This window comes from Ursus maritimus, unplaced genomic scaffold (assembly GCF_017311325.1).
Source record: "Ursus maritimus isolate PB19 unplaced genomic scaffold, ASM1731132v1 scaffold_6, whole genome shotgun sequence".
In the NCBI taxonomy this organism is placed as follows: Eukaryota; Metazoa; Chordata; class Mammalia; order Carnivora; family Ursidae; genus Ursus; species Ursus maritimus.
Genome location: NW_024426774.1, coordinates 11,232,963 through 11,258,879, shown reverse-complemented (window position 1 = coordinate 11,258,879; position 25,917 = coordinate 11,232,963). Strand labels below are relative to the sequence as shown.

General features: G+C 41.3%; 1 protein-coding gene across 1 annotated transcript in view; it reads left to right on the top strand.

The window, feature by feature from the left end:
* NBAS (NBAS subunit of NRZ tethering complex) overlaps window positions 1-25,917 on the top strand; it is a 338,079-nt gene that overhangs the window by 199,843 nt on the left and 112,319 nt on the right. Inside the window, exons 36-40 of the mRNA XM_040622888.1 lie at window positions 6,661-6,825; window positions 10,096-10,209; window positions 10,767-10,890; window positions 21,315-21,391; window positions 21,769-21,906. Of these exons, the coding sequence (XP_040478822.1) occupies window positions 6,661-6,825; window positions 10,096-10,209; window positions 10,767-10,890; window positions 21,315-21,391; window positions 21,769-21,906 (618 nt within the window). The remainder of the gene's footprint in view (window positions 1-6,660; window positions 6,826-10,095; window positions 10,210-10,766; window positions 10,891-21,314; window positions 21,392-21,768; window positions 21,907-25,917) is intronic.

The window sequence follows — 25,917 nt, the reverse complement described above, 5'->3', positions numbered from 1 at the left end:
ATTTGAATAACATTTAGCTACTGTAGGTGCAATGTATTAGGCTTTAGAAAATGAATCCTCAAATAGTTAGAGAGGCAGTAAAACCAGACTTCTCGTATATATCTACGGATACAAACTACAGGTTAGGGATTTTCACATACTTTGAGGATATAGTAATAAATAAACATAGTCCCTACCCTAGAAAAACTACTGTCTAGTTGGGTAGACAGACCAAAAAAATCAAAATATCAATATATTATGGTAAGTGCATTAGAAGGATGCATCTAATGCCACAGGTGCGTAGGAGAGGGGGTAGTACACTGTCGTAACAGGATTTTACTTACAGCAAAAATATTACCTGTCAAGGAAAATATGGAAGAGCATCTTGGTGACCTTGGAGTAGGCAGTGATTTCTTAGATATACAAAAAACGCTAATTATAAAGTCAAAACACTGATAGATTGGAGTAATTTAAAATTTAAGAACTTCTATTAATCAAAAGACAACATTAAAACAATAAAAAGATAATCTGCCAAATATTCACAATTTATACCTTTAATAAGGGATGTGTTTCCAGAATATATAAAGAATTACAAGTGAATAAGAAAAACAGATAACCGACAGAAGAACGGCAAAACACTTGAACAGACACTTCACAAAAGAAGATGCTCAAATGGCCAATATATACATAAAAAATTATTCAATTTCATTAGTCATTAGGGAGATACAAATTGAAACCACAGAGAGGTACTATTACATGCTCGCTGGTACTGCTAAAAGGAAAAAGACATGTAATACCAAGTGTTGACATGGATGTGGAGTGACCGGATCTGTTGTAATTGCTTATTAGAGTATCAGTTGGTATAACCATTTTAGAAAATGTTTGGCACTATTTACCAAGTCTGGACAGATGCATACTGTATGTCTAAGTAATCCTTATTCCCAGAAATGCATATGTTCACCAAAAGATAATTATTAGCATGTTCAGGGCCACACCGTTGGTGTTAGCTCCGAACTGCAGAGTATCCAAGTGCTCATCAAAGAAAAAAGGTTAAGTTCTGATATGTCCACACCATACAATACTGTTACATTAACAATGTAACAGCATTGCACTAATAGTGAGGTGGATAATCTTCAACTACTTGCAAGAGTATGAATGAATTTATGTTGGATGATAGAGATCAGAACCAAAAGAGGACATAATTCCATTCGTATAAAGTAAAAGAATAGGCAAAACTAATTTATGCTGCCAGAAGTCAGAATAGCATTTATCTTGGCCATGGGAGTGGCTGGAATTGACCAGGAAAGCAGCATCTGGGATGCTGGTGTGGTCTGTTACTAAGTACTGATTACCTGCGTGTGTTACAACTTCTCAAACTGTACACTTATGTGTACACGTTTTTTAATATATCGCATCTTTGAAAGATCTCTAAGCCTGGATTAAAGACAGGAAGAGAGAATGTATATCGGCAGTATTGTCTTTGTATCATGGAACTGTGAATACGTACCATCTTTTTTCCCCCTCAACTTTTGATTTTTTCAAGCCATCTTTAATGAGGTTTTAGTTTTACAACAGAGAAGAATAAATGACCTTAAATATGTGTGTGTGTGTGTGTGTGTGTGTGTGTGTGTGGGTGGGTGTGGTATGTCAGAACCCTATGAAGAACAAGTGGGCACACATTTTGATAGCCAGACCTGGTCAAGAAGAGAGGAAACACCCTTAGGCCAGTTGCCTGTGGGCAGCATATTCCGCTTACTGGATCTGCAGTTTACTTTTCCATCATACGCCATTCTCCTACCTACTCTGCCGTGTTACTGTAGAACTTAGGAATGACCATAGGAAGCACCTGCCCGGTACCTGACACATAGCATGCGCTTAGCAGATGGTAGCCATTATGTTTCTTATATAGTACAAACGGGACTTCTACTAGACATTGGTCTTGGGGGAAAAACGTGTCTAGATCTTTCTTATTCTTCTCTGTGGACCTGGTCCTCTGTACATTCTTCCTCAGTAACTTGCGTTGCTCATTTTTACCCCCACTGCATCCAGCCTTGCTCAACTGACATTGAATGTTTGTGTTCCTGACTTTTCTTCTGTTCTTGTCTTCTTTTTCTCAGCTCTTCACTAAGACCCACCTGGTGACCATGTACTTTATTTCTTAGAAAGTTGGATTTCTCTGCTTATCTGACTTATCTCAGGCCCTTTTCACTTTTAGAAGGATTAGAACTAAAAACATTTACACTTAATGTATGCATTCAGGTAGACAGAACACCATATGGTAACCTCATACCAACCTCCTAACCGGATTCTTGTGCCTGGCATAATATTGTTAAAACACAAATCTCATTATGCGACTCCCTTTGTTTAGAGTCCGTCAGCGGCTTCCCATCTGTCAGGGCGGAGTGGAGGCGCTCTGGGCTGGTCAGCGGGGCTCTTGCTCCAGTCCCTCTCCTTCCTCCATCCTGCTGTTCTGCCCCTTGCCCTTGTGTGTCAGCGTCCGCACCCTCTCTGACTTGCTCAAGATTCCTCCAGTTGGCCATGTTGTTCCATTTCATGCTCTTGTGTTTGTGTAAGTCTGCCCGAAACTCTCTCTGTCATTCTTCCTTTGGAGCCCCTGTCATCTTTCCTGCTGGAATATTACCTTCTCTGTGAAGCTTTCTGTGGTCGTGCCTCCAGGCAGAGGAAGTATGACCTCTCTTCATGTTCCCATGGTGCTTTACATGCACCTCTGCTCGAGAAGCTGATATTGCTTTGCAGTGACGTGTCTGCATCTCTGCCTCCCGCCCTAGTTTCAGAGCACCTTGAGAGCACAGACTTTGTCTTACTTGTCTTTATCACCTCATTGCCTGGTATTGTACATGACACTGAGTTAAAAGTCACTCAGTAACTGCCGAGTAAATGAAAGAATTCTCATTTGTTTCTGGGTTGTTTTTTTTCCGGTTTTTAAGTAATTCAAAAATATAGCTAATAAATTGAGATGCTTACTATATATTTTACATATGTTTATATATATACACACGCACACACATCTATATCTACATGTCTATATCTGTATAAAAAGAGAGAATGTATACTTCAGATTCCTTCCAAGCTTTATTTCTGGCAAAGAACTATTTTTGGCAGTGTTGTTCATAGAGGGACACGTAGAGCTGTTTCCACTCTGTGCACAGTTATTAGGGGGGAAAACTCAGAAGCTGAGTGAAGCCGAGTGTACAGGATCTCCAGAGCTTTCAGTAGCTCAGAGAGGGGTGCTGAGGCCGGACGTGGTGGGTCACGTGCACAATGACCAGCGGTCTGGTGGGAAAAGGCCCTGCTCCATAAATGCAGGTTGGGAACTGGAGGTAACATTGCCAGTGTGCACCATCAGGAGCTCTTGGCTGGGGTTGTGGCCTTCTAGAAAAGAGGGGCCTCTGGAGTGCAGGAGGTGGAATCAGCTTGTTTTCTTCTGTTGCTTTCACTCAGATATGATGAAGCAGCTGTCTGTGGTATCAAAATGGAGAGTAAATCAGCCTCCACCACCATCTCCTCACACAGTGAAGAAATTAAGGAAGGAAAAGAATTGTAGTAATGCTACCATTAAAACTATTTGTGTTTTTTTGTGTTCCCTTCCAGTTTTTGTGCCCAGTCACCTATGAAGCACTTTGTGCAGTCCTGGCACATAGCAAGCTGTCGTCATGATTACACTTGAAGGGAGAATTCTATTTTTCCTACATAGGACTTTCTTCCTTGTCCTTTCAGAAGTGTTGGATAGGGGTGCCTGGGTATCGCAGTCGTTAAGCATCTGCCTTCGGCTCAGGGCCTGATCCCAGGGTCCTGGGATCGAGGCCCACATCGGGCTCCTCCGCTGGGAGCCTGCTTCTTCCTCTCCCACTCCCCCTGCTTGTGTTCCCTCTCTCGCTGGCTGTCTCTGTCAAATAAATAAATAAAATCTTAAAAAAAAAAGTGTTAGATAATGAGCTAAACCCCAAACAATTTTTTTTAGCGTGGTTGCCCTTATGAGTATAGAAGCAACTTAACGTGATTTTTTCCTTATTAACGTCCCTTTTTTACGTTGTTGTTTTTGTAATCAAATTATAATGATTGCATTGAGTGGGTAGTTTATACTTTTCCCAATGGCCAAAAAGCCCATAGGAAGCATGATTTTTTTTTTTTAAAGATTTTATTTATTTATGTGACAGAGAGACAGCCAGCGAGAGAAGGAACACAGCAGGGGAGTGGGAGAGGAAGAAGCAGGCTCCCAGCGGAGGAGCCCGATGTGGGACTCAATCCCGGAACGCCGGGATCACGCCTTGAGCCGAAGGCAGACGCTTAACAACTGCGCTACCCAGGCGCCCCAGGAAACATGATTTTTTTAAACTTTTTTAAAAAAATTAGATATATTTGACATTAAGGTATACAGCTTATTGATTTGATTTTTTTTTTTTTTTTTTTTTTTTTTTTATAGCTTATTGATTTGATTTTTTTTTTTTTTTTTTTTTTTTTTAAGTAGACTTCATACCCAGTGTGGAGCACAACACGGGGCTGGAACTCATAACCTTGAGATCAAGACCTGAGCTAAGATCAAGAGTGGGATGCTCAGGGGCCCCTGGGTGGCGCAGTCATTAAAGCGTCTGCCTTCGGCTCAGGGCGTGATCCCGGCATACCGGGATCGAGTCCCACGTCGGGCTCCTTCGCTATGAGCCTGCTTCTTCCTCTCCCACTCCCCCTGCTGTGTTCCCTCTCTTGCTGGCTGTCTCTCTGTCACATAAATAAATAAAATCTTTAAAAAAAAAAAAAAAAAAAAAAAAAGAGTGGGATGCTCAACCCACTGAGCCACCCAGGGGCCCCTGATTTGATACATTTCTTTTGTAATATGGTTACCATTGTAGCTTAGCTAACACCATTACTATGTCACATAATTGTCATTTTTTCTAGTGTTGGGACACAATTTTTTTTTTCGTGTTAAAAGCATAGTTTAGAAAATCTTACGAGAAACCTTAAAAACTGGACAGATTATAAGTATTAGTTAGTATAGCTTAAATTCATTTACTTTTGCAAGTAAGAGTAAAGTTCACAATGGTTTTCTAGAAGCTAAGTATCCTAACATGATGTTATTTGTTTTCTTTTGCTGCTATAACATATTACCACAAATCTGGCTACTTAAAAACAGTGCAAATTGATTATCTTTTCATTCCCATGGGATAAAAATCTGGCAGACTTGGGTGGGTCTCTCCTTAGTCACACATGGCCAAAGTCATGGTGCCGACAGTGCCGTGCTGTTTTCCGGAGCTTCTAAAGGAGGATCTGTTCCCATGCTCATTCATGTTGTTGACAGAATTCAATTCCTTGTGGTTATAGGACTGAGGTCCCCATTGCCTTGCTGGTTGTCACTTGGGGACTGTTCTCAGCTTCTAGATGCCACTCACTTCCTGTGGCTTGTGGCCTCTTCCTCTGTCTTCAGAGCCAGTGATGATGGGTTGAGTCCCCTCGTGCCTCAGGTCTTTCTTGCCTGTGCCCCATGGCTGGTCCCAGACACCCTCTCTCTGATCCCAGCTGGGAAAGGTTCTCTGTTTATAAGCTTGTGTGACTAGGTTAGTCCCACTCCAATAATTTAGATAATCTCTTCATTTCAAAGTGTGTGTCCTTAATCATATTTGCAAAGTCCCTTTGCCATGCAATGCAGTATATTCCCAGGTTCCAGGACATGGACATCTTTGGGGGCCCATAATTCTATTTACCATGTAGGGCAGCTGTCAGGTTGGTCTACAACAGTGCATTTGTATCTTGAGTATTTTTGATATGTGATGTCCTGGCAATTACTGAGCGATTACATAATTTATGTTTTTTATTACTTTTATAATGCATGAATAAGTGATGTGATGTGGACCTAAATAGCCAAACTAAGCTCCCCTATCAGTATCAGGAAGGCTATTGAAATAGAGGGAGTAGGCCTTACCTTCACTTTCATTTAAATGGGAAACTTAAGAAAAAAATAAGTGGAGGTAGATAAACACTAAACCAAGAAGTTTGTTTTTGCAGAACAAGTAGTGTTTTTTTTTGATCAAAAGCAGATGTGGTTGTTGTCGTTTCTATTTAAAATAATGTTAATGCATTAGCATTTTTCTCCACATGGAATCTCTCAGTCGAGTAAATGGAGAGTCAGAATTTAAGCTGATTGCTTCAAGATTGGCAGGAGGTTTCATGTTATAAACCTTTTAAACACTATTAATCATCCACTTGTTTAGATGAAAAACAAAATGCCTTTCAGCATTTATAGATGGGTCCTCCCAACCCTCTGCCTTTGTCTGGCTCACAGTAGCATTGTTGAAATGAATCATTTATTTCATCTTTAACCTAAATAATAAATATTTTCAAATGTCTAAGAAATAAACATGAATTTCTCATTGGCAGGATATTAGATCGGTAAAAAAGAACCCATTATTTGCTTCATAAATGTCTCTGAAGGGGATTATTTGACTAATGCACGATGATGGTTTTTCCTTTACCAAATTTCTTCTGTAAATGATCCAAGAAGGTACAATATGCCAGTAATGCTTTGTTTCACATTTTTTTTTTTGTTGCTGGCAGCGATGGATTTTTAAATTTGTCTTCATGTCTGAGAAGTGCGAGTCATCTCATTATCACTCTCTGTTCTTCTGACAATGTGCGTTTTCTGCTCTTGCCGTTTTCTGTTTTAACTAGGGCGAAGTCAGTGTTCCTGGCAGCAACTCCGACCTCTTGCACTGGAGCACCGCTGCCACCATGAAGGTCCTGTCCAGCACCACGACCACCACCAAGGCCATGCTGCAGGCCGTCAGTGACGGGCAGTGGTGGAAGAAGTCCTTGGCATACCTCCGGCCGCTTCACGTAAGCAACGCCTCTGTCTTTTTAAAATCTGTGGTGTGGCTTCTGTCAACGCATTAGCACTGCGTCTCAGTTGTTTCCATGTTGTGAACAGCTTTATCTTCTCTAGATTATTAAATAATCTCATAAGAAATCGAGGCCTCCCATCAGATAGGGGAAGAGTCGTTTATCTTATAGAATGTAACCTGCCCCCACAGGGTGCTTGCAAAAGACATTGATCTGTATCAGTGAGGTGTGGTTTGATTTGATGTCAGAATGAAAATTTAGTGGGATGAAAAGGAAAATGATTTCATCGGTGATCACTTGTTTTTGCTGTATTTCTATGGGCCAGTAGTCCAGGAAAAGCACTGGAAGCTGGTGTGGGGGCTAAGGTTATTGGGGCTAAGGTTATTGGGTTAGAACAATAATACCACATACTGTGGGGCTTAAATAACCTCAGGGTTCTAGAGGCTGGGAAGTCCGAGATCGAAGCTCTGGTAGGTTTAGTGTCTTGTGGGGTCTGCTTGCTGTGTTCTCACATGGTGGGAGGGGCGAGGGAGCTCTGCAGTCTCTTGCTTAGGGGGCTAGTCCCATTCCCTAGGGCTCCAACCTCATGACCCGATCACCTCCCAAAGGCCCCCAGCTCTTATTTTTTTAAAATGTATTTATTTACTTTTAATTGAAGTGTAGTTGACATGAAATGTTACATTAATTGCAAGTGCACAGCATAATGATTTCACAGCTCTATACATTATGCCGTACTCACCACAAGTGTAGCTACCATCTGTCATTATATAACACTATTACAGTACCCTTGACTGTGTTCCCCATACCGTCATACCCATGACTTACTCATTCCATAGCTGAAAGCCTGTACCTCCCACTCCTCTTCACTCACTTTGCTTATTCTCCACCCCCTTCCCTCTGGCAGTCATCAGTTCTCTTATTTGTGGGTCTGCTTATGCTTTTTTGTTTGCTCATTTGTTTTTTAGATTCTACATATAAGTGAAATCATATATTTGTCTGTCTTTGACTTATTTCCCTTAGTGTAATACCATCTAAATCCATTCGTGTTGTTGCAAATGACAAGATCTCGTTCTTTTTTATGGCAGAGTAATATTCCATCGTGTATATATACCCAAAGGCCCCACCTCTTAATACCATCATGTTTTGGAGGCTTAGAATTTCAACATGTGAATTTTAGCAGATGACACAAACATTCAGTTTTTAGTAGGTGCTTTGGGTAAAGAGAACAACATAACAGATTCCTTTACCCATTCTGGAAATAGAGGTCGGGACAAGTGGTAGAACGATTGCATGTGCTTTCTGTGACCAGTGAACCTGTTGTTCCCCTGCTGTTTTCCCTGCTCTCTCACACTGCAGTCCTTGGTCTCATTGGAAAGCATAGAGGAAAAAGGAACATGCTTGTTTATAAGTTCACCCCAAACACTCAGTGGGTGTATCGTTCATTTCATTCATGCTTCAAATACTCCTCAGGCGTTTTCTGAGTGCCAAAGCCTGTACTAGTGATTGGGAGCAGAGCTGGGCAACCCTTCACGTGCGGAGCCTGTATTTCAGTGGGGGAGACAAACCCACCGATGAAATATTTGTGTAATAATGTAACAGTGGGTGGTCGTGAGGACTATGAGGATAACTTCAAGGTAAGGGGAGAGTGATTGATATTGGGGGGTGAAGGTCTGACTTAGATCGGAAGGTAGGTAGCTCAGGAGTCACTCGAGCAGAACAAGTACAGAGCCCTGTTTGAAGGAAGGTGCTTGACCTCTTTGTAGAACAGAAGGGAGGCTTCTGTAGTATGAACAGAGCAAACAGCGGGAAGAATGATAGGAGATGAGATCAAGGAGGTGGTGAAGAGGCCAACATCTGAAGCCTTGTATAGACTGTGATGAGGACCACAGGTTTTATCCTGAGTAGACGGAACGCCATTGGAGAATGCAGACGATGCGGTTGTGTGATCCAGCTTCACTTTTCCTAAGATCTTCTCAGTGTTGTGTGGAGAGCTGGCAGTGTGAGTTACAGCAGGGGCGAAGAAGTCTCTGGTCTGGTGCTCCAGGGGGGAGGTGGTGGCGGGGTGGACCAGGGCAGCTGTGAAGGAAGTGTGAGATGTATTTCGCCAGGTCCCTGCAGATGGTCTGGATGTCGGACATGCAGGAAAGAGGGGAAGCAAGGGTGATGTTAGCTGAGATGGTTGGGTAATTGTCGATACCACAGACTGAGATGGTGTGTGTTTGACTTGGGGGTACGTCTGCATGTCTCTTCTCATTGTATCACATTGGGTATGATTATGGCTAGTTTCCTGACTTGTGTCTTGGACTTTTTGAGGGTATGTGCCTCAGATGAAGTGTGTGACCCCGTGCCTGATGCCAGATCGTTTTTGTTAAGTGTCAGTTGTCGTTCTTGTCATCGTTTGCAGCAGTGCCTTCACGGTTTCCCGAGGCTGTGGTTGGCATCAAGTGAGGGCTCTGTAAACTCGGAGGAATGGGTGACTGTGATTTACTTGGCTCTTCCAGTGGGGAGTTTTACGATCTGAAGAAGGTCAACCCGAAGACGATGAACTACTAGGGATCTGAAAGCACTTGCCAATGAGGACAGCCGCTGACAGGTCTTGAAGGCAGTTGTGGGGTGGCAGGGATGAGGCAAGGGGTGCACTTCCATCTTGCCTCCAGCTGGTAGTGTTTCAGCAGGTGAGGTCCCAAGTGAGCCTGGAAGCAGGGTGGGGTCTGCCAAGGCTGTCCGCATAGACAGGCCCCTCGTAGTGGAAGAAAGGCATAGAAGCTGGTAGGACGCATGAAGTAGATCTTGGTTGGAGTGAAGAATTAGCCTTTAATGTTGATTGACGTTGAAGAACTTTAAATGTTATTTTGCATAGTTTAGACTTGATATTGTGGCCTGTTGGTCTTGTTCAGAGCTACTAAAGGTGTGTTGAGCAGGGGAGCAATGTGTACAAAATGATGTTTTAGGAAGGTTACTCTGACTGTAGGATAGAAAACTTGCCATGCGCTTAACATTGATTGCTTCTTTGTTTTTGACGCATTGATGTCAGAGTGACCAGGAAAATCAGAAGGCACTGCCGGCTGAGGTTGAAGTGCTGCTTTTAGAATGTGGGTGCCATTCTTACCCGCTCTGCTGGGCATCTGTGTCATGCTGACACACACTCTGTAGATCCCACAGTGCACGTGGATCCATTTCTCCTGAAATAACCCTTTCCTCTCCTCTCCCCATCTGTCCCCAGCACTCTTTCCTTTTATCCACTGTTCTTCACTTTCTTCTATTTAGGGGCAAGAATTTGGTGGTGCTTATCAAATTGGAGCCATAGCCAATGAAGATCTAGAAAAACAAGGCTGTCATCCTTTCTATGAATCTGTCCTCTCTGATCCCTTTGTCACAGAGGTAAGGACAGTACGCCTAAGAACACAGATTCAACTGTCCTGCTGTTTTGGACATTTTAGTATAAACAAAAGTTAAAATGTTCCTGAAAATGTACTTCTTTAGCTTTGTTCTTACTCATGTTATTCACTGGTTTTATGTTACTTTTTTAAAAAATATATATATTTTTAAAGATTTATTTTATTTATTTATTTTAGAGAGAGGGACCGAGTGGGGGAAGGGGGAGCGGGAGAGAGAGAATCTCAAGCAAGAGTCCCTGCTGAGTGCAGAGCCTGATGCTGGGCTAGATCTCACAACCTGGAGATCATGACCTGAGCTGAAATCAAGAGTCGGATGCTTAACTGACCGAGCCATCTAGGCGACCTGGTTTTATGTGACTTGTATATATTATAACATGTTATGAAATTAAAATCTATTTCAAGTTGTACATAAAATAATATGCTTTAGTAAGTGAGAAGTTATAATTTGAATCAAAAGGTATAAAATCCTATGATTCTGTTCTATAAATATCTTCAAAGAAAAAAGGCACCTACTAAACGGCTGTAACTGCTTCTGTCTAGTCTGCAGTGACCTATGACCCCCACCTGCACGTTCCAGTGGAAAGCTTTGCAGAGGTATTGCTAAGAACTGGAAAACTGGCCGAGACTAAAACTGAAGGGGAAGAGGTATTTCCAACAACAGAAGGTATGAAAGAAGGTTCTAGTTCCCTGACAGTGTGTAACTCCTGTTAGGGGAACCATAAATGAAAAACTACGGGTGAATGGGAGTGGGGAAAAACAGTAATAAATTTTCATAATTCTGAATAGCTTAACTTGACACCATCATGCATTTATTTAAAACAGTTATTTGAGTACCTTCTGTTTTCTGGATACTTACTAATATTGAGGATTTAAAAGGATAAGTATGATGTAATTGAAGTGATTCTTATAGGTATTTCTGTTTTTATGTGTTAATTAAGAACTCTTAAGTATTCACTTCACAGAATGTAGATGTATATTTCATCTTAAGGATTTTCTGCACGGCCACATGTCTTTCCGTGTAGAATTTTTTGGAAAGAATTAAATGTATGTTAGTTCACCAAAGACACCTTTCCATTTGTACATTTTTTTCTCCTTAGTCTCCTTACTTCTTTTTAAGTTTCCAGCATAATTTCCTTGACTGTTTTTATTCAGTTCCCTCTCTCTCTGCTCTGTCATCAGTGAATACCTCATGATTTAAAGGCTGCTGGAGCTCCAGCTATCTCTCTATATTCCAGGCATCAATAAGGAGAAAAGAGGAAGGCAGGCAAAACAGCCTCCTTTGTACTCTTATTCACACCTTCCTCTTAGATATTTCTGACTATCTGTCACTGCCAGTAAACCTGGATGATGTCTTAATTGAGCACATTGCTGTGTGGAATAAAATTTGGGGAAAATGTATATGGGGAATAGAATTTCCATTTTCTCAGAAACCTGATCCTATCACTCATTTTTGGATAATCCATCTTTCTTTCTTTTTTTAAATAATATTTTTTATGTCTGTTAGTCACCATACAGTACATCCCTAGCTTTTGATGTAAAGTTCGATGATTCATTAGTTGCGTATAACACCCAGTGCACCATGCAATACGTGCCCTCCTTACTACCCATCGCCATTCTATCCCAGTCCCCCACCCCCCTCCCCTCTGAAGCCCTCAGTTTGCTTCCCACGATAATCCTTCTTTCAATCGGTATTTATATATAGTTGGGAAGAGTGGAAGCAAATACATTTTTCTGTCCACTGTGCAGGCCTCTTGAATACCAGAGGTTTTTACTAAGTATACAATTTTCCTTCAGTTCTGAGATCCATGGTTTTTTACCTTTATTTCTGAAATCAGGGTCTCTCACAGTTGATGAGTACATTATTTTTTCTTCTCCAAAAAGCTATTATTAAATTCATGGCACACCTTACAGATAATGCTGAATATAGTTGAAGAGCATAGTTGCATTGCTGTTCACCCTTTTAGTTATTCTTTATTACTTCTTTTCTTTTTTTAATTATCTCTTAAGTATTTTTTTTCAATTCCATAGACATTTATTTGTAGCCAACGTTTACTTTGTCTACAGTGAGAGAAGCTCTATGTCAACTGCTGTTAGTACAGTAACTTACTTAATAACAGACCACCGGGTATTTACCCTCAGCCATATTTTAGAAACAAAGAACCATGTCTCAGAGACATGACATCATTGTGGTGGTTGTTGCTGTTTTCATTACAAAGCCAGTGGTTGGTTGAACTTAATTCAGATTCAGCTTTGTCTGATTATGGCAGTGAGTTTTAGCCGTCTCTGCAAGGCGCAGTGCTAGACCCTGAATCAGTAAAAGGAGTAATAGCAACAAACAGAAACATGCCCATGTTGTTGTTTAGTTTGGTATTTGCTATTCAAAACTTGTCAGCCTGTTGAAGATAGCATTTTTGCAACGTGGACTTTGTGCTGAGGAGGAGAAATTGTCCTGAAGAGAAAAACACCTCAAAATGGAATTATGGTTTATTCCCCTTTCACTTGACCACACATGACATTTTCATACTGACAGTAAAGTTCTGCAGGTAACAGAGAAATAGGAGGCGTCCTCTGTCACCCATTTGTTCTTCAAACCTGCTTCTGGATAAGTTATCTTTAATTATTTGCTTATGGACCAGACTATGATGGATTATTGAGACGGTTTGCATGGATAGACTGTAAGACCTTAAGAAAATAGTGGGTTGGGTGTGGAAGCGTATCACCCACTGATTGGCATAATGACTGAAATCATAACCAAGAAGTTTGGAAACGTTGATTCACACAATGTATCTATTACTTAGCTTGCAGCGTACAGATGTGTGAGTGTGAGCACCTCTTACACAAAAGGCCTGCTTCACACAAAGGCAAGATAATGGCGTCACATTGTAAAGGTCCCAGAGATGGGTGGCTTCTTGGAGCAGACCCTCTCAAACTGACTTCTCAGTTGATGAAGACTTCTGCTATTTTCCAGAGCTGTTTTGTTGGAGAAACTAAAGGCCCTTGTGAGGCAAGGATTTCTGGGATACTAGGCCTCCCCTTTACGTAGGGTCTTTAGGTACTCGACCGTCTCTGCTACCGTTGGTAACTAAATGATGAGGCATCCAGATGATCGTGAAACATGAAGCAAATGGGTGTTTTCCAGGAGCTATTGGAGTAGGGGAAACATACCTGATGATGGATCAGGGGATCCCCGTCCAGTCCTTTTCTCACCATGTGTTCGTTGTTCACTGAAGGAATGATCCTTGTGTACTTGGCACTGTCCTCGTACTTGGAATGTAAAGTTAAAGAAGACATGGTCCTATCTTCAGAGGGCTTACTGCTGAGGTGAGGAGACAGGCAAATTTGTGTATGATAAGAGCTGTTACAGTCCAACACAAGAGGCACTGGGATTACGGACATGGGACAGCAGAGTGGAAAGAGGGTTTAAAGAGGCTTCCTGGAGCTGGTGATACTTGACCTGGGTTTTGAATGATGAACAAGGGCAATGTAGATAACAAGAGGGGGGTGGGTAGGAATCGAGAGGGAGGTGGGCTGGGAGAGGGAGAAGGGGCATATTTGGAAAAGAGGGAATAAAATTCACAGAAGCAAAGGTGGCAAACATCACAGTTTTTCTAGGGATTTATTCTGCTACCTGGGAAGAGGAGTATCTGTGGGCAACCAGTGAAGAAACAAGGCAACACGAGGCTGGGAAAGAGATGCGAGGCCTTGCGTGCAAAGTTAAAAATTTTAAACGAACCTTCCACTGAAAGCTGTAGGGGTTTCAGGCAGAAGAGTATTACTCAGTTTTTCTTTACCCCGTTATCTGTAAAATGGGCGCAGCAGCTTGTAGGTTCTTTCCCTGGCCTGTTGCTCACCAGTGGTGGTGGTGGGCCCCTCTTGGGCGCCGTTTCACAGACCGGTCTCCGGCCTGCATTAACATTCTTGGAGTCCTCATGTGCTGTAGCCGATCCAGTTATCATATCCCCTTGTTTCCAAGGCTGCCTGCTGTCATTCTCCATTCTTGTTTCGCATTAGAACCCCTTAGGGAATTTTTAAGAAGTACTGAAGCCTGGGATCCACTATAGACCATGTATTTCAGAACCTCTAGAGTGTTTTGTATTTTTTAGAGTTCCTAAAGCAATTCAGTTGTAAAGCCATGGTTCGGACGCTTTGGAAGTTTCACTGGACATTGCTAACATCTCCCCACCCATCAGGTCTATTCTTCAGACTGACACACTTGCTTTCTGAGCCTCTCACCTGACAGTCTGGAGAAAGCCATCTGTACCTTTGATGTCTGTGTCTGGGCTCTTCCGCCTGAGGGTCAAGCCCTGAGTGTCCGGTCTATCTCTAACACGTTGATAGGCCTGCTCGGGTTTTGTGTATGGCAGGTGCAGAATCAGGGTCTCTGCACGCTGAAGAGAGTGAGCGCGTCGCGCGCATCACAGTTGCTGGCACAGGAATGGAGGCTGTGCGCCGGGTGAAGCTGAATCCTGAGTCCCAGGGGCGTATGTGCTCTTTTATGTGTCTGTGAGATTGTAGCGGGACTGCAGGTGTTTCCTTTCAGTCCTGGTGTTTCTTCGAATTGTCTTTTCTGACACTCAGATTTTAATACACTACCAAGGGAAAGAATCCAAGTCCATTAAAGCATTAAAATTTTTTTCCGTTTTTGTTGAGTGGGGAAAAGCTTTCAGAACCCTTGTGAATATTAAAAGTGGAATTTTTGTTTAAAATATAGAGGTGATTTGGGGGCGCCTGGGTGGCACAGCGGTTAAGCGTCTGCCTTCGGCTCAGGGTGTGATCCCGGCGTTATGGGATCGAGCCCCACATCAGGCTCCTCTGCTATGAGCCTGCTTCTTCCTCTCCCACTCCCCCTGCTTGTGTTCCCCCTCTCGCTGGCTGTCTCTATCTCTGTCGAATAAATAAATAAAATCTTTAAAAAAAAACAAAATAAAATATAGAGGTGATTTTAATAATATTCCTTTAATTTACATTTGGGGTTATAATTTATGATGCAGGTTCATAAATCCTGTCACATTAGATATCTCTTGATAATGCTAATGTATCTGAAATATATAGATATCTTTGGCTACTTTGTAGTATCAATATTTGTCAGGAACTCAGCAGAATTGAAGAGTGATATAGGTTAAATGATCCAAATGAAAAGTAAAAATACGACTTCTGGCTTTGGTTCACAAGTAGGTCATAATACAAATTAAATTTCCCAACATGATCTGACTTTCCAGAATTTTTTAATAAAGTTGATGAAAAGGTTTTTATGGAGGCTAGCTGAAGAAAATTGATCATTATTTATTTAGCTAAATGAATGATTTAATGGCTAATGATTTCCAAATCAATAATATGGGCAGCTTTCCTAGTGAATTTAGTTCTGGAATTATGTTTATCATAGAGTGTTTTCCAGAGGCACTGAGTTTGCACAGAATTAGTGCTTGGGGGCGTAGGCATAGACTTCATCCGATTTTGGCTGTCTACCTTGTTTAGAAAATGCACTATATTCGAGGTTTGAGAACCAGCATTGCAAATTAAATTCCTACACACTGATAAGTAAATGTAGAGTAGGCTTTTTTTGGTTTGTTTTTCACATACCTTAACGTTAATGTAAAATCACTGTGACTCCATCTGTGGCAAGTGTGACATTTGGTGAATCCCAGTGAGACTCCAAGGGATCCATCTACTTCACATTCTCCCTGATAATTTTGTCAAATGTTGCTTCAATGGTTTGCATATTCAAAGACTAGGAAACTTCCTGTATTTAGGGTTTGATTTCAACTTTGTAAGAACCCTTGAGTCTCAGTGCTTCCTAGAAGGTTTTGGTGCCCAGGGGCATGACCTCGTGTAACCCTAATTACCTCCCAAAGGCCCTGTCTCCACATTAGCCACACTGGGGGTCAGGGCTTCAAACAAATAAATTTTGGGGGAGCACAAATATTTAGTTCATAACATCATCTTGACAGATTAGCCTCCTCTCCCAGTTTCGGTGATTTATGTCAGCTTTCCAAGCCTGTGTAAAAGCAACAAGGTAATACTGTCTGACCCTTTGTGGGGTTTTTGTGACACTTAAGAGCTCATTCATGCAAAGCATTTTTCTGCTGTCTGGTTGGCCAGAGCAGATATTTTAAAAATGGTAGGTATTTTCGTTTTATAATTATTATTGTTGTTCTGTAAAGCAATGCCATGAGCACAGTGCGGAGAGTTTGCACATACGTCATTTGAGCGTCAGACTAATTTGGCTGGTGTATAGGATATGGATGATATCAGTTAAAACCACAAATTAATATTGGCTCATATTTACAGAGACCTTAAGTTCCATACAGAATTTAATTTTCATTCTTTATGAAATGAGAAACCATTGAAGAGGGGTGTGTGTGTGTGTTTTAAGCTGTCGATACATTACACTCGTGCTTGATTAAAATTAATAGAAAAGTAGTATGAAAGTGCTGTTTTAGAATGGATTGGAAGGAGGAAGACGGAAGGCATCAAGTATGGTTGGAAGGTTGTTGAGTCCAACTTTTAAACTCGAGTGTGTGGCTGTGAAAGTAGCAAGTGTAGGAAGGGGGTCTTTGGAAATGAGTCAGCTTGCTTGGTTGGCTGATGGTTGGGAACAGAGAAGAGGGTGAAGTCCAAGATGACTCTGGGATTTTATGTTTTGCTAGTGGGAAGAATAGTGCACCATTGTCAGAAATATGAACTATACTGGGTAAAGAATTAGTAATGTGGTGGAATATTTGAGTGTCAGTGTCCCAACAAGCAGTTGGTAATGCAGGTCTTGTGAAATGGGTGAGGACTCTAGAGGTAAAAGTTGGGGAAGTACACTGAAGTATCGGCTGAGTTCTCCTGGGAAGAACGTGTGAAGTGGGACTGACAGAGAGTTATGAAATAATCTAACAGAATTCCCAAGTTCAGCAGTTGAGGAGAAGAGGGTCTGGTGACACAGACACAGAGGAGGGTCATTTGAGAGAGCTGCTGGGGATGGGACCCTGAAGCCGCGGAGGGACCACGTGGCAGTGCCTCGTACTTTGGTGAGCCCTGAGAGAAAGTGGAAAGGAGAGGATTATTGAGTTTCTTAGATCGGAGAGCTCTCAAGGGAGCATTTTTTTCCCAAGACTGTGTGATTTACTTATGTGTTGGCCCAGGACCAATGGAAAAGGACTTTCTCTGATTCTAAATCCCCTTTGTTGATTGAGGAAAATGACTCTTCTTCCACAGAGAGGTTGTGAGGAATAACTAGTTCAAGTAAGTGTTGAGGGCTCCGTGAGAAGCAGCTGAGTAATAACGAGGGTGGTCAAAGAAGTACATCAGCTAATCGGGTGTGACTGTGTAAGTCTGCTGTCGTCTTCCTACTGCAGTTAGTCTACACGCCTAAACGCAGTAGCTAATTTATTAATAACTATGATTTATATAAAATGGAACTAAGCACCTCTGTTACCACCATGGCAGTCACTAATGGAAGAACCTATTATCTGTCATTTGGGGGGAAATCAAAAAGTGTCCTACATGAAGAAATGAAGAAAATGATTTGTTTCCTCAAGTCTGTAGTTTATAGAGTGGGGGAAGGAACTTTCTAGGTGCTTTCTATATGCTAAAGAGATGATATGCACTTTACTTCATTTAATCCTAGTTTACATGTGAGGAAAATTAAGGCTTTGATCTAAAATCCAAAATGCTTTGAAAACCAAAAGAACTTCTTGTAACTTGTTTGGCATCAAAATCTGAACTAAGCCGACATGAGGTTATTTAAGTCTTTGCTTTATCTTGTTTAGTATGAGCATTCAAATGTTTTATAGCAGAAATATTAACGTCTTTGATTACTGAGTGTTCTCAGACTGGCTGAAGGCATCATATAATATGTGATATACTTACAGTATAACTTCCTGAAAGTCTTAAAACATTCTGAATTCTGGGACACAAAGTCATGCAGTAAACGGTGGGTCTCAGTTTTGATCCCAGAGCTTTCTCTTTCTGAAGATGGTTTCCTTCTCACTGTATCATTCTGCCTCATTTTATAGTTTATAAATGCTGTTTTAGTTGTTCTAAAATGTACCTGGGATTTTGGTTTTATTTAGGTAGGGCAAGACAGCAAGAAGTGGAATGATTGTCAGGAAGGAAGAAGTTTATATTCATACATCCCTAGTAACGGGAGGCAGGGCAGGCCACACAGCTGCAGGGGAAGAGGCATTTGGGTCAGTCCGGAGTCAGGGGTAGAGGCAAAACCTTTATTGTGCTTTCCATAGGAATGAATAGGGGAGGGACTGTAGGTAAACTTGAGAAAGCCTAAAATAGATGGTTTGAATTAATTTTGTAAGACTCCAAGCTAGAGAGTTGACTCTCATTGTCCACTACCCTGGGGTGATTAGGGTGGAAGAATGTAAAAGCCAGTGAGAAAAGGTGGTTCATAGTATTGGCTCTGAATTGGTTGGTTTACCTATCAAAGGTGTGCTCACAGGCAACTTGTTTTCTATCTTGAGGAATTGTCCGGCTCTGGAAGGGCAGTCTTCCAGGTTTATCAAGACCCCCAAAATGTCACAGCATCATAAAATACAGAAAAAAAAAAGATAAACACTTTTGTATGTATGAAATAAAATCTATGTGGATATTATTCACTTAAAGCAAACATTTGTCGCTTGGTAAAAGTAACAATGATGATTCTTTAGACTTCTGTCTGACGGTGATTCTTGTCACACTTTGAGCTTATGAAAATTAGCTATTTTCTCTTTCTTGCTGTATTAAGTTTTGTATTTAATTATATATGTTCAAGAAGTGCTAGCGATCATCTTGTCAGTTGTTTCTATGAAATAATATAACTGTTTTAAAAATAAACCTACTGGAATTTAGGTTTTCAAATGAAGATCCTCCCCTTGAAAGATATTTCCTGGGGACTATGCATTTATTTCAATTATCAGTTACTGTTCTTTTTCCTTGTTTTAGTTTGTTGTGGGTTGTTTTTGTTTTGGAATTTCCTTCAGGGTGTGTATCAGTCATTGGACCATCCTCTGGAGTGTTTTCATCTCTTGAGGGTGCTTTGGTTTTGGGATACAGACAAATGCACCTTAAACGGGGTGAAAGATTAAGTCAATTGTATGATTTAAAAAAACCCAGATCTGACTGGAAGAGAATCAGTAACGGGACTGATGTTCCAGCAGGGCTCAGATCGGCCCCAGCCACAGCTCTGAGAGGTATGGTCCTTCGGTGCTAGAGCAGAGCCACACGCCTGCAGTGAAGGCTCCTGAACTTTGAGGAGACAGGGCTAATATTGATGAGTGGGTTCACATACGCTTATTTGAAAATTGGCTTCCTTGCGTGAAGAAGGGAAGTATCTGAAAACAAAATGGGGCCGGGAACAACAACGACAACAAACCTAGGTGAGATTGCAGTTGCAGTTCACTTTATAAGAAACCATGTAAGAAGAAAATTAACAGGGAAGAATTATTAATATGTGAAACTGTTGGATTTTTTTTTCCCTCCAAAATACGGGTCCTGAAGGACTGTTAGGCAGGTATCCAAATGGAAGAATGTATAAGGCAGATAGAAGTCAAGTGTCAGCCCTGGGGTTTTGTGTATGTGTGTGTTTGTACAGTATGCAATTTCTACACACTAAGTAAGTCTTCTATCGTCCAGAGTGTTCTGCAGATTAAGCTTACAAGTTTCTTCTTGGTTTGTGTTCTGGTGTCCAGAATATGTAGCTAACCCCTCGTCCTTCAGTTTTGATTGTGTTCTAGAACACATTCACTTCTTTGCTCTCATTTGTACAAAATTTGATTTGAGCCCTTTGCATTGTAGTTTTTATTTATTTGGAGACTTTTTCTTGTTCTAGTGTCTTTGTCCCAAAGGACAGAGACTCTGATTCTTATTAGTGCAATGTCTGGTTCAGAGAAGGTTCTCACAGATACAGAATGAAGGAATGAATTTGCAGATGGGCCTTGAAATTAGAAAACCTCTCTGAAATAGTACCATTCCTTGGAAGTCCTGAGGCTGACCGTGGTCCAACTTGGTTCATAAGGTTTAGAGAAACCAGAGGATATGAGTATTTAAAGAACCAGTATTTTCTGTGTAAGGCACAGTGGAGAAAGCGCAGTTTTTTCCCCCATGAGTATCCACGGGAGATTTTGAATTCTAAGTCAGATTTTGACAGTCGTAGGTAGTTCCTTACCCAACCACCATCTCATTGCCCAGACTGCCAGCTAAGCCCAGATTATATAAATGACTTAAATTTTAGTTCAAGTAAAACACAATTAGGAAAGTAAATCTTCTGGGAAAAAAAATTATATGGTGTATTTCCAAAGTCAAATATCATTTACTTTGGATTATTCACATACTGTTCTCCTTCATTAGTGCAGATCATGAGAGTCTGTGTTCTTTAAAAATAAAGGATTTACACCGTGATTACATACGACTACCTGGTATCTGTCACTAAGACCCTAAATGAATGAAATAGTTCCATATTAATGCAAACTGTATATAAACACAGACTTTGCTGGCAGTGTGCTGTCTTGTATTAGAGCCATGACATTGATAGGTCATTGCTTATGTAAAAAATTTTGTGGAAAAGTTGTTAATAGTTGGGATATTTTAAGATATTATATAATCAAGGCAAGGGTTTTTTTGTGGAGTGTGATGAAGAGGGATGTTCTTGGAAGCAACAAAACCATCCTTATTGTAGTAATCAAAAGATTTATCCTAAATTTGCACTCACAGCTGTTTTGTTGCTTTGATCTTTAGTGCTCATATGCTTATTTTCCATATTAAGCTCTCAGTGATGTACATAATTTTATAGCATGGCCTGGATCTTTAAAACCAAAAGATTAGCTCTCTGATCTATTTGCACTTAGACTTTGTACCTGCACTAACAGAATTTTCCCCTGTTTAAAAACATAACAAACAGCACAGTTTGTCTGAGTTAAGGCAAGGTTACTATTTAATAACATAGTTTCCTGTGATCTGTATTTGGGTGGTGTTAAGAGACATTTGTAAAGGGTATTAGAGTCCTCTGAAGCTAATTATCTGTTGATTTCATACGGCCTAAAAACATGGCGCTGAGTAACTGTGAAGTCATATAGATCCTCAAGTAAAATGATGCATTTTTTTCCCTGCCTCCAGTTCTCTTGCAGCTGGCAAGTGATGCTTTACCAAATGACATGACCTTGGCCCTTGCTTATCTCCTTGCCTTACCGCAGGTAAGTTTCCCCTCACCAAGAGAGGACTTCGTGAATAAACAAAAAACCTACACTGGAGATTTTTCACCCATTAATTGTTCATTATGGGTTTCGGTTCCTTCTGATTGCTCTTATGTGCTGGAAGGACTGTGGTGCCAGTATTCAGAGAGCAGATGCTACAATTTCGGCTGAAGTGTTAATTTCAAAATCTTTTACACGCGTAGGATCTGCCTTTACAGTGTCTTCTGAGTTTTAACGTAGCCCTTTTAAAGTTGAGCTTGAGATGATGTGGTAGAAACTTTGAACTAAAATTCTACAGTGATGACCAGAAATGTAATAGTTTATGATGATTTCGTTAATTTCCTCTCCCGAGTTCATTCTGTCATGTTCCTTTCTAGGTGTTAGATGCTAACAAGTGCTTTGAAAAGCAGGCCCACTCTGCTTTATCGCTGCAGCTGGCCGCATATTATTACAGCCTCCAGATCTACGCCCGCTTGGCTCCATGTTTCAGGGACAAGTGCCATCCTCTTTACAGGGTGAGTCCTCATGGTTTCCACTTGATTAACAAGCAGAGGTAAAGCTTCTCTAAAACAGTTAAAACACGTGTTTACCTCTTTGGAGGGACCGACCTGCTTTGTATCCAGAATGCATTCCCGGTGCCTAACAACCCTTGCCTTTCCTGTGGTGGACGTGGTTGCTTTTCCAGGCATCACTAAGAGGTAGTTTCCAGTGTTTATTGTGAATGCTGATTATTCCCACAACTTTGCTGTCTTTTATATTATTTTGCAAAGTTCTTAGGACAGGTTAAAGTAGGAGGAGAGGAGAAATGGAGAATTGGCTTTTTAATTCACTGGCCAAAAGGAAGATGGCTCCAATTTAGGACAATAGGCAGTGCGGTTCTTGAGCACTGCTGTACTTTGATTTCTTTTAAAACCAGAAATACAAGAGTAGTAGCTGGACAGATGAAATGTTGAAACATGCTATGCCCACTTGCCACCAAGCTCCAGACAGCTTTGATATAACTTTATTGCTGATTTCCAAGCAAAATGCCTAAGCGTGGCCTCAAGTTACATGTGCCATCTTTTGTGGACACAGAAGTGTGACAGATGCCACTAGGAAATCCGAGTTTACCTGTATATACCAGTTTTAATTATCAGCCTTGGGAAATTATCTTTTTTTTTTTTTCTGGAGAATTTTAAGAGAATTGTCACTTTAAGTGTTGATAAGCAAATAGATCAGACTTTCACATCCACTATGGGTACAGATAAAAGGTTCAGATTGTATTGAGGCAGGATTCTTTCTCCCGGGACTTCAGAGTACACTGTAAAAAAGTAATTTTACAATCTAAGTGTGAATGAAAGTTCTAGCTATCTCAGCCGTCCAAAATATAGCTAAGTACATGAAAACATTCCATTTGTGGCAAAAATCTGTGGCTTTCATTCATCACTTTTTCTTTAAAAAGAGTAAGGGTGGTGGGGGCTGGGGGAACCCTCTACAACACAGGTTAATCTCCCAGGGGCTTACTGGTAGACGTGGATTGTCCTCTGGCATAGTTTGATCATGCTGACATTTGGCCAAGAAAGGAATGTTTTCTTCCTTTATTCCAGTTAATAAAAGATGTTAATTATTTTGGGGATTCTGAATTTATTTTTTTGTTTTTGATAGCTGCTGCCGCTTTGTGCAGTTACTTTATTCCATGCTCTAGTAATTTTCCTTTGTTCTGTTTTTTTATCTCAGGTATGTTTTTATATGAAATAAGAAATTGACCTACTGTGCTGTAAGTTGAGGGAAATAAGTGATTATATAGGTGGAAATGTGGCAGGTTTCCTTCTGGAACAGCGTACTTAATGGCTTTCTTACATTCAGTCAGATGGCTGGCAAAGAATGTTCAGGGCATGTTTGCTGGAGTCTGCTTCTGAATACCCTATCTTTCATGAGTGCTGTGTATGTACCCAAGTAACCGCTTACTCGAAAACTCCAAATATGTTGAAACACATTGAAGCTTTACTTCACTCAAAAGCATTGTGCCTTGTTATAAACACAAGTCAGTCATGTCCTCAGAATGTGCTTGACTGAGATTTCTAAGTAGACACCGTGGGAATGGGATCCACCTCTTTTGTTCCCACATCTGTGGTCTCTGTTAAGATCACATTGTGGGCCTAGCACTGTGCTCCACTTGCCATGAATACAGAGGATTGAAAGGCCAGTTGGCTGGGCACCTCGTGTGTGCCATGGACTCTGACCAAGCGTTAAGATGAAAAGACGGATGTGGCTGCCTGAACCCACCACTTACTATAAATGCATAGAAGACAGTTGCGTACTTGGGGATGGGAGTGGCTGCCCAAAAGAACTGTAGACCCATGCGGCCCAGACCCCACATCCATCCTTTCAGGGCCAAAGAGCTTGCTGCAGAGCCACATTGTGGCCCCATCTTCAGCTTCATTTCTTCACAACCTTAAGTAAAGTAGTCCTCTTAAAGGAAAATTCTAGTACAGCATATATTTTTCCTGTTTTCCCCGGTAGTAAATTATTTTGTACCAAAAGTTAAAAGTCCCAAATCACGTACTGTTTGTGAGAGAGGTAAGTTAGGAGAACACCATTACATTCCATCCCAACTTTATATCTGAAAATCCTTTTCCTTCTTCGGGTGCTGCAGTCACTCCATAAGGAACCCCATTTAAAATTTCCACAACTCAACCATGGGAGAGACAAAGTAGAACATTGAAAGCTAAGGTTTAGAAGTACAGGTGCTTCCATCTTGGCTTCTTCTGTGTTCCCAGCGGTTCTTTGCACTTAGTAGAAGTGTGAGCATTTTATTTCCAGGTCCTGTATTTTGTATATTGAGTGCCTCATGTGAAGAACCTAGAGCTTGGCATTCAGTAAGAATAGTAAGACTTGATTCCTGTCCCTTTTTAGCTTTAACCCCAGTTTCAATTTCTGTTTCTTCCTTCCATCTTGTGTCACCCTACTATCACGGCCCTTCAACTCTTGGTCTTGTTCCTGTCACCATTTTCTTATCAAACTATCTTTTCCTTTAAAGATGTCCCTTGGAGCTCTCCTGTCTTGCCCTAGCCCTGGCCTCTGATTCGTGGTTGTTAGACCACTCACCCCCCCACCCCCATGGCATGGTTCCTAACACCTGCTCCCATTCTCCTTTTGGGCCCAGTAGCAGAAGGCCGCTGCTGTTCAGGGTCATTGCTTCCAGAAGCAGCATTAGATCCTAGGTAAAGCCAGTAAAGTCCATGTGACCCAGTGGTGATGCCTCAAAATATGATTTCTAACTTCTCAGCTGCTCCAGACAGAAACAGGTGTGCACTCCAATAGGGTTAAGACAGCACCGGCTCAGGAGCCAGCTCATTTTCCAGGGACTTCCTGGCAACTCGGTGGAAAGCATTGGGTTGGTTGGTAGTCTGAAAGGTGAGCTGAAGAGTTAGAAAGTACCCGTGATTTTTTGTTTTTTTAAACATCAAGATACAAAGAGGTTCTGAAATTCTTCCAGATAGATGTTAATAGGAAGTTAATAGATGTGTGAGTACCTCTCCAGTTGTTTTCTCCTCTCTGTCCCATGTCTTCAAGTTAATTCAGTCTCCATGGTTCCTTCACCTAGACACTGAACAGCCTGGTAAACACCAGCCTGTCTTCATTTTTGTTAGTTTTGTATCTTTTCCGAAACATCTGTCAGGATGGCCTTTCTGAGGTGGAGACCTGGTCATCCAGCCTTCTGCCCTAAATCCCTCTGTGATTTCCTGTTGTCTTGGCAAGGTCTGCACGCCCCCCATGGTCTGGCCTCTGCCTGTTTCTCCAGCTTCATCTTCCTTTGTTCCTGCCATACCAGGCCACTTAAATTTCTCAAATGTCCCCTGTATTCTCTTTCCTTGTCTTTAAACCTGCACTTTTGCCTGAAATGTTTGCTTCTAGAATTTCTTTGCTTAGCTCCTTGGTTCAGGTGTTACCTCACCTGGGCAGGCTTCCTGTCGCCTGCCACTTTTCCCAGTGCTCCCAGGCTGTATCTGGTGCTCTTCCAAGGGCATTTGTACTGCCCTGTACTTACCTCACTCATAGCTCTTAAACACTCTCTCGCTTCAGAGGGGAGGGGGGTGGGGGAATGGGATAGGCTGGTGATGGGTAGTAAGGTATTGCATGGTGCACTGGGTGTTATACGCAACTAATGAATCATCGAACTTTACATCAAAAACCAGGGATGTACTGTATGGTGAATAACATAATATAATAAAAATATTATTATAAAAAAAAACAACACTCTCTTGTTCGGAATTTAAATACTTCTCATCTCACTAGATAATGAGCTATTTGAGGCCAGTGTCTGTGTTGTATTTATTGGTTTTCCCAATGCTTAGAGCAGGATCTGGATAATAAAAGGGAGTAAATAAATGTTCACTGGGTAGATTATTAAAAATTAATGAGTAATTCTGTAGCACATGTGAAATGATTGAATTGTGTGTGTGTGTGTGTGTGTGTGTGCGTGTGCGTGTATTTGCTCAAGTATTTATCAGGTGATTACTTGATGCCAGGTGATATTCTAGATC